Here is a 10,015-nt window from a genome sequence, read left to right as displayed (position 1 = left end):
TACTGTGTTTCATATAATTAATTCCTTTAGTTTCATGTAATTAATTACTTTAACTGAATAATTATGTACAAATACATCTTACTTATTATCATTAATTATATTTCCATGGCTCATCATCTTAATTGCGTTTCCACGCTTTTTGATTCCTAAGTTTCCAAAAATAAGTCGAAGGTCATCGACAGCCGATAAGGCTGCCATTCAATGCACAACATATTTGTTATATATGTATTACACCGTTCTTCTAATGACCATTCCTCTGCTTTTTTGCTCATTGTTACGTGTGGAGAGAAATGTGTAACTAAAACAATATAAGAAATTTCCTCAGTTTGATTAGATTTTCTGCTTTGCTCAACATAATCTTTATATTCGTGAAGAATTTTACCGTCGTGTTTACGCTTTCAATATGATTTATAATAAAAACTGTTCCTTCAGCCGATGCCACTGATGTCTCGAAAATCTTCTGACTCTCAATACAATGGTTCATATTTAAATTCCATAAGAAGGACATTTATAAAGACTATTTTTAAATTTTTCAAATTAATCACTGGAAATGTTTCTTTTATTATGCCTTTCTTATAAAATGTTAAAGTGGGTCTCACTTCTAGAAAAACTCTACATCTTCTCTAGCGTTTAGTTTATGGCATAACGATTCTCTTTACAGCAGCTTCTTTGGTCTCTATTATAGTACCGCGAAAAGATCGCCGACATACAGACAATGCCGACGATAAAGTGCAAATGCCGACAAGCCGAAAGGTTCGGGAAACTTCGATATATTTCAGCACCGCGGTAGTTGATCGTCAGTTAACCAGCAAATAACTAAAAGTCAAGAATCGTTAATCGGGAATTGTCATATCATACTACTGCAGTAAGTTCAAGTTCAATAATCATCGTTTTCTGTTTAATCCACTGTAATAAATTCATCTATCAATAAATTACTATATAGGATAGAAACCACCGGAAATCCTAATTTCTAACATTTCTGAATAAAGAAATTCTATAATACATTCATCCACGTTTGTTCTCTCTATTCCATGATAAAACCTCAACGTAAAATACTTTCACTTCCATAATTCAAAATATCGACTTTTCATATTTAGAACTTGTAGGTAATTCGTACTATTCTAATGCTGATAACATATTCATGTATTATGACGTTGTGCGTCGAATATTCAGTTAATTCAATACAAAAGGACAAATATGTACATGATTATAAATAAAATATTATCAGCAGAATAGTGAGAATTTTACAAAATTCAAATAAAATCGAAAATAATTAGCAGTTACTCGCAATATTGTTCAAATAGTATTGCAATCCCTATTTGAATAATGTATTCGAATACATAACGATAAATTATTCGAATGACAAGAGAAATTAACTTCCTATGAATAATGAATAGTTATTATCCGAATAAAATATTCGTCCGAAAGGAATTTATACGAATAATTAGTTGAAATAAATATTTATTCGAAATCGTTCGAATAACGTCAAAGTCAGCTTTCAAATTATATTACATTTTAATTTTGATGGTCGAAAAATATGAAGTTACAATATACCATATTTGCTGTAATTTTGGATACCATGTTGGATGCTGTCTTATGGAAATAAAAAAGGGTAGTATTGGTAATAATCTTGGTGGTAACTTGTTAATAGAGTAATATTGGTTGCGCTATATATTTTTCCAGTCACCGAAAGGCGACCAGCAACCCTTATCTAAAATGTAATTTCACAAATCGTTTCATATATTGAAAATAAATTGATATTCTACTACTATTACTAATATATTCTACTACTTCGAGTACAATATTTGCTTAAATAAATAACAAAGTCTGTCATCTAAATGGTTATCACGTTAGAGTAAGCCATGAAATAATCTAAGCGAAGCAACCTTTGAAAAGTTATAACTTTTGAACTAATGGATTTTTAAACCCAAAACCGTTACATTTTGTTTATATTATAGTATCATCATCAGATATATTATAAATTAGGATTTCCAGTGGATTAAACAGGAAACGATGATTATTTAATATGAACTTAATGCAGTAATGTGATATAACGAAGACAACTAAATTGATGGTTCATAACTGACAATTAATAATTAACAACTTGTTTCGTTCACTCTTGGAGAGACGCGATCGCGAGGAAGCATGTCAACGGGAGTCGTAAATTCCCGTTAGGATTTGAAAATCGACGCCGAGAAATGATCGATCCCCTATTTCGGTTAGGATAATAGAGGTAGTTAAATTGAATATCACACTGATATAACAAATTATAAGTTACAGTTCATTCCAACAACTTTGTAACGAATATAATTACACTGGTGCGCATGTATAAGTAAAGTGGGTGACTGATCTACAGGTGGAAACCCGATCAAAGGTGTTGATCGTTCGAAAGATGGAAAATCGTGACGATGCTGTGGCGGAGGAAAGCTAGGGATGGGTGTGTCTAGCGCACGGAACCATCGGACTTGTTGATGACAATTTTGGCTAGGAAAGTGAGGGCAATAGACGTTGCTTCTGGTTGGATAATAGACGGCTGGTGAACTAGGAAGGGTCTTAGCCGCCCTCGAGAGAAAGTCGCTAACTGAACGTGAGAGAAACCAACTTTCCCGTATCTTCCCCGTATCTTCCCGTAGTAGACAATCAACTATTCGGTGAAAGAATATTTAGTCGGTCTGAAGGACCTTAAATAGAAAATGCTTGGGATTTATAGAGAGTACTTGAGACTATTGAGAGTACGCGGTAAGAATGTGAAGACATTTGGTTGTCATACAGCCCGCGACGTGTGGCCCGGTCCAGACAGAGAGTCGGCCGACGTAATACTCATAACAACTCGGAAACCAATGATCAACCAATTTGTAACTCGCTCTTAACTCTCTTTCGAATCAACTCTCCCGATTCAACTGACGACTCGCAACTAACTAACTCCTCGCAACTAGACTCTCAATTACCAACTGATGATTAATCGTCTTTCATACCCCCAACGCGTACGTGTTCCGTAACTGTCCGTGATCATGGTTACGTACATCTCCGTTCGAGTAACTATTTGACTGATGGGTTGCTTGGCCCATTGAAGTTTCCTGATCCTTTTGACCTGTCAGCACTTAGACTTTCTCACAACATTATTTATATTTCGTCGGATATTCCTTAGACAATCTTTTCACAATACTACAATATTATCGAATTGCAATATTAAACGGTTGCAAAAGAATGGTAACCAGATATGAAATTTAACCATCGGTTGCCTACGCATCCAATATCATGTATTGCCCAATTTGAATCCGTGGAAAATGGAAGCAAAATATAAAATATTCCATGGGTTAACTCGTTTTGTGACTTTTGTAGATATAAACCATCCTGCACGAATTTTGTAAGAAAAATCGTAGATTAAACATTATATCTAGCTACTCATTAAAATCCATAGCAGCACATCGAAAACTGCCTCATGCGACATTAGTTTAATGCTCTCTCTAATCCTTCCTTCAATCCCTTGTATCCATAAATAATTAATAAATAATAACACATATAAACAATGTTTATATAAATTTCCCACACGAACCGCGATCAGTCTATACGCGGGAGCCCATAGAAAATCAGACACGCGTCGCGAGTGTCCAGATTATTTACAGAAAAATCGTAACGAAAATAGCTATCGTTTCGTATTATAGTAACTGTTCAAGTAGCCAATGTTTCTTTGCAAACAAAGTACACAATAAACACGATATATACAACACACGCTGTAGATGCTAGACACACTACACGTTGAGATCGCACGCGTTGGAACTAAATAGCAAAAATTAAAAAAATAATAAAGAATACAAAAATAAAGAAAATAAAAAGGTTCAAGGATCTAAAAATGACAAGGACCCAACTTAAACCTATACTAAATCTACAATTAACTTCAATTTTATGTTTATACAGTTCTCTAACATTTTTCCTTGGATATTGAAGTGATTCTGTCCTTCCAGAACTATTCTACCCTCTTATCGAATTTCTATAGTCGCTAAAATATGTTACGTAACAAGGTAATAGTGGAGAGTTCATTCGCAAAGAAAAACACGATATTCATCACCAATGTTTTCACTTTTTTTTATATGATTTTCTCGAAATTATCCAGGTGTTTCTTTTAAAAGCATAATTGAGTATGCCTATTGAGAAAACATTCAGAGAAGACATTCAGTAGCACGATTTCGGTGCGTGTGTGAAATTTGTATAAACATTGTTTATATATACTTTTGTTTATTAATTATTTATTGAGGCAAAGGATTAGAGAAAACATTGGTCTTCTGTACTCAAAAATTCCTTGAAGCAGTTGATGATATGCCAGGAATTTTAATGAGTAGCAGGTTTCATGTTTAATATACGACTTTAATTAGAAAACATGGCGCAAGATGTTTTCGAATACCATAATCTTCTTGTCTACGACTTGTACGAGTAAGCTTAGGTTGACTTACTTTCGTTCGTGTAAAGAGGTTTGTTCGCATACACGGATATTTCGGCTGATATTTATTTTTCAGTAACTAAAACACAAAGCCGAAAAAGTAATTTTTTTATTCTTGAATCTCATCTTATTTTAGCATCAGGAATCAGTGCTTAAATTTGTTTACACCTATACCCGAACATGTTGTACTATAGTCGAACCCGTTTATATCCATTTGTTAGGTTTTCAGTGTTGAAAAATTTTTATATCGTTTCTTACTTTCAAAGTGCAACTGATTCAGCCTGTGCAGAAATAATTCAAGCATTCTAAATCGCACGAGTATTGCCATGACAAAACTTTGAGAATGTTGAGATATTTTTGGGAAAGGCACCAGTGGTCGATCGACACGGAATTTGAGGGCTGTAGTGAAGATGGCGGTAGTCAAACATTAAATTTTAGCTTCGGATAGTAATTAATTTTTGAAATATTAACAAGAAAACTTTCAGCACTGTAAATTGAATTCTGCCTGTACAGACGTTACTAATACAACTTCGGCCTTACTATATGTATGTAGAGTGACTTAAAAGTCGCAAGACTTAACGCCGAAATAAAAAGCTTACAAAATATTTTTACTTTGCACGTTGAAAACTACAGCCTTGACAACATATTTGAAAATACTTGAAATTGGTGATGTGCGCCCTGATCGATATAATTACCAAATGTTGCCTTTACCTCCTTAAAGATAATTGCTTTTTAATGCAAACAATTAACGTATTGATACTTGTACTTTTCTCTAATTCCACAGCCAAACATTCGAATCTTGCGGCTGTGAACCAAAGCAGTAGCGCTCCAAATATGCTCACGCAACTATGTGCAGCGCATTGGTAGCTAAGGATAGATTGATGCGCATATATAATAATATTCATTGGCGTATAGTTAACGCGAAACGGATATTCCGCATCGGCTGGAAAAGAAATTGGCAAGATTGCAGGTCCCAATGAAAATCCAGTCGCAGTCGCGTACATACATACTATGGTACATATGCACAACATGTCGCATCTCGTGATATATTTATAGAAAATTTCCTTTTCATTCTGTTGCGTTTCTTTAACACAAATCATCATTTCTCTAACTGTACGCTGTAATTCGTAGTTAAAACACATATCTGTTTACATAGAATGCCAAAGATAAGCAAATAGAAACTTACTTGTAGAGAGTCTTGCTTAATCCAACACATAGTAGTCTGAACGATAAGTTGACACAAAGCTGTTGACATGCACATACATTTGAAAACAACGACCAGGTCATCAGGGTGCAAATAAATCGAATATAACATAGGCAGAAGTAACATGCAAGCACTAATAATTGCACTTATTTGTAGAATTTTGAAACCAAGGACTCGAGTTCTGCTGCTACTAATAGGAAGCGGCCAACAGAAAGATAAAGCGGCACTAAGCCAAACAATGTGGATAACTTTCTCCGGTGTTACTTGTTTCAACATAATTACAACAACAAAGTACTTGCTTTGCGAATCGAATGAAATGGAATTAAAATGATAGATAGAACGATAGAAACGATATAACGATATGTTGTTGTTGGAACTTGAAAAACCGTTACATTGCTTTAATTGCATCTGAATAATCACAGATGTTACCCGTATAAAATTCTGTTACATGCATGAGAAATTTAATAAATTATACGAGGCATAACATTCTAAAGCGAGATATCGATTGGTGGTTTTCTTTGAATAGTATTTCTGACGTTAACGGCTGTGTTCATAATGATACATTGGCGGTGCATATGTTATTAGACAGGTGCAAAGGGAGGCTATCATGCAACAGTGCTGGAGTTCATGAGCACCGTACCTTAGGAAAAGAATATACATTTGTATGTATACATTCAATTAAACATTCGGTAAGACAAGAATGTGTTCGCAATATTTACGAAAGATAATGGTCAGAAAGAGAACGTAATAGCCTCAACGTATCGCTTTGTCGATAGGCATCTTTTTAACGTCTGCTAGTCTAGTCTATATCGCTACAAAATACAAACGCATTGTCCCTTAAAAGCGGTTTAAATACCTATTGCAAATGTAATTCATGCTTAACAGTTACATCTATCAGTGAAAAAATTATTTGACAGTTTTTTATAAAGAACTTGTCGTTGACAGTGAGCAGCGAAGAGGAAAAAACGTTACTTTCGAGAATACATATAAAAAATCGTCTGACTAAGCTATCAATTTTGATCAGAAGACCATTGTTTAACACGAAATATAGCGAATTCCCCGCATGACGTGGGGGATACTTTCCATGTCATAGGAAACATCCACTGTACGATCCATGTGTTATACAGAGCGTCCCGCGAACCGGGAAACCGGCTGAAAGTGATTCTACATGCAGTAGTGTGTCGGAAAGAAAAAGTAAAATTTTTTTCACCCGAGGCTTCATTTTCGAAAACATCAGATTCGGAAATTTACGCATTTACGGTACACGTGCATTCAACCGTGTGCCGACTTTACGCATCTCGCTCTACATTCTTGTTTCGGTTTGTACTTCTAACCATAAATAACCTAGATTGGCAGATTACTATCGGTATTGTCGGAAAGTACGAGGTAAGGATGCACATTGCGCACAAAAAACGAAATCTTTGCTTTGCAATACTTTTATACTTATGCTCTTATATTTTATGTAGTCATCAATTATTGGAAATATTGTCTTGCAGTCGCATGCAAAGTTGATCTCTTCTGATCAAATTATTATGAATTCTTCCTAACCTATTCTGTTTTCTCAAGGAATCAGATGCAAAAGATTCTTAAAGGTTCTCTACTTCTAAACGATTGATGGTTCCATTAGATACGTATATTTTATAGGAAGAGGGCTAAATGATTTTACAAAAAAAAAAAAAAACGAGTCACGTTTGTCTGCTTAAGCGTTTTATGTGTTGAAGGCGACCGAAGTTTCAAATCTGAACCTCTTAACGTTTTCTCGCCGACTAACTAAACCGATCATCGACGGTTTGATGTCGGGAAAATATTTATATTATCGGCGCTCGATCCGCCGCGAACACCGATGTCTGACACTGAAATTTCCGCATCTTACAGTTTATAGTTTATATAGATTTGTATAGATATTGATGGTAAAATTTTAGATGTTCATGTATCCCCTTTTCAGATTATTTCAAGCATTTGATTCACTTTCGTCTGTGCCTTTAACTCTAGACTAACAATGAAACATCTCCAAATGTAAATTACAGAGGTTAAATATCCATTGTTATTTTGAAGATTATATATATACAGCGCTATGAAAACAATTGATTTTTGGATTACTAAACAGGCGCGTTCAATCACACGGGAAATGACAACGTTCCACACACGCACGAATACCGATAGAGCAATTATATGTAATAGAGAAATTATTAGATGCGGCAGTTAAACGTACGACTATTCGATTCAATAGAATTTTTATCGGCAAGCAAACAAACATCGTACAAACAAAGTATGATAACAAGTACAAAAATACAAACTTACATAATAATGCAGACGAGCTTTTATTTCTTTCACTTAAGCCAGAGGAGATACGAGACGATGACGCAATCGATAAATTCGAAATTAATACTATTGAGGCATTACCCGTGATGTTTAACTATTTGGTTGCAGAAACAGCGAAGGCTACTGAGTTACAAGAACATTTTCAAGGCTTACAAAATGGTACTGAGTTGAAAATGAAGACTAGATTTTACATTCGAAAAATTCGACAAGGGAATTTGGTTGTCGAAAGACAGTCATGTAATACGACAATCGCGTGGTAGTGCCACGAACATTGTAAGACTATGTTTTACATGAACTACACAGCTATCATCCGAGCATTGTAAAAATTAAATCTGTAACGCGTTGATATTACTGGTGACTCGATATTGACCAGGATTCATCGACGATAATGAGAGATCATGGAAACTACAACGTATTACGTAATGATCCCAAAAAGTTTAACGAATTACATTGAAAGATCACCGAAAGACCCTTTCAGCAAGTCGATATTGATTACCCTGCATCTGGAAAGAGCATCAAGGAAAAGAGTTCGGTAAGATTGGTGATCCTAACGAAAAATTGTCATAGTGAAGTATGCGAATAACATACTACTACCATAAAAGCTGCTGCATTTTTCAATACACTTGCAGAAATTCTTCATTATTATTTTTATTATATTAGCGTCATGTAGAAAACATTTCCGTTTTGTGTTATTGCATATTGCTGCTTCTTTGACATATGTAGGTCTCCATTTCATCGATTGATTACGCGTAGTATCTTTCAATTAACTTAAACGTTAGAAAACGTAACAGCAATAATAGAAGTTTTAACGGCACTATTTACGGAAACGAACTTCAACAGCATACATTCCATGTATTTTTTTTTTCTTTCTAATGCTATGAACGAGAATTAGGTTGAATATTTATTTTATCGCTAATAGTAAATTAATTATTATAAAGGCAGGCTTTTTATCGATTTGTAACTTTTTGTAACAATTGTCGAGATCACGTCGACAAAATGGTATGAAATATTCTTGATTCCTGTATATGTACAGTTTGTACGATAACGTATGATAAAAAATCTAAAGAGAGCCTGTGCATGTTAAAATAAAATGAAAGTGAACAATAAAACATTGCACTAAAACTTTGTTTATTAGTTGTTGGTTTTTAAAAATTAACGAACATGTTCTTGAACCCAGGAAAAACTCGTCCATATGAACGAACGTAATGCAACTTAAGTAACGGGAAACATAGCAATCATCAAATACTGAGGTTAATTTTTAAATGCCAATAAACAAAGCTTTAAACAATTAACTGTTATATATGTCGGAGATGAAAGGAAACCGGGCCCCCGTTGGTGTTACTTGGAAAACCTCACTACCGTAGCATTTAAGAAATAACCCAATACAGTCATTCGAAATTTGTAACAATGAGCTTTTAGACTCGAGGCGACAATCGGTCGCCGAAGCGTAGGCACGGTCGCGGGATGAACGTTCCGCCTAACAGAGATATGAAGTGACATAGCTTTCGTTTAAAGAATTAGCAGTACCGACACTTGACAATAAAACATTTTAACAGCCCCGCGGCTCGCCACACACAGACCGCATTCTTTGAGTAAGATGATCACCAAATGTCGATGCATCATTCACAGTTTATGCTCAGATAGTTTGAGGAGCCGCTACAAATCTTAGGACTTAGTTAACTAAAGTCCTTCCGATTGATAAACAGTCTTTATTCTATCCGCCCGTAAATCTGTCATCTATTGCGGAAAGATATGGGAGATCAAATTTCCTCACGTGCGACGCTTCCCGCCAGGAACTCTCTCTGAAGGGCGGCTAGCATCCTTTGCTAACCGCCAATATAGAAATTAACCAATTAACAGCAACGCCCATTTCCTTCACCCTCCGTGTGGAGGCTTTCTTTGACGAATCCGATGATCTCGTGTCCTTAGGCACATCACATCATAGTTTTCCTCTGCAGTGTCACGAATCAATTTTCCTTTTTACCATGTGGCACGCCAGATGTGACGGTCCTTGCGAGATTCCCCGTAGTCCGGACGCCAAGACCTATCTA

The 10,015-nt window shown here is 35.3% G+C and overlaps 1 protein-coding gene across 1 annotated transcript; it reads right to left on the bottom strand.

Annotated features, from left to right (window-relative positions):
- Positions 1-5,027: 5,027 nt before the first annotated feature.
- LOC132915657 (uncharacterized) lies at positions 5,028-5,918 on the bottom strand. The gene is made up of 2 exons (XM_060975488.1): positions 5,625-5,918; positions 5,028-5,556 (listed from the first exon to the last, which is right to left on the bottom strand). The coding sequence occupies exons 1-2, from the start codon at positions 5,916-5,918 to the stop codon at positions 5,146-5,148; spliced, it is 705 nt and encodes a 234-aa protein (XP_060831471.1). The 3' UTR covers positions 5,028-5,145.
- Positions 5,919-10,015: the final 4,097 nt, after the last annotated feature.

Source organism: Bombus pascuorum, unplaced genomic scaffold (assembly GCF_905332965.1).
Source record: "Bombus pascuorum unplaced genomic scaffold, iyBomPasc1.1, whole genome shotgun sequence".
Classification (NCBI taxonomy): Eukaryota; Metazoa; Arthropoda; class Insecta; order Hymenoptera; family Apidae; genus Bombus; species Bombus pascuorum.
This window is presented reverse-complemented; position numbering and strand designations above follow the sequence as displayed.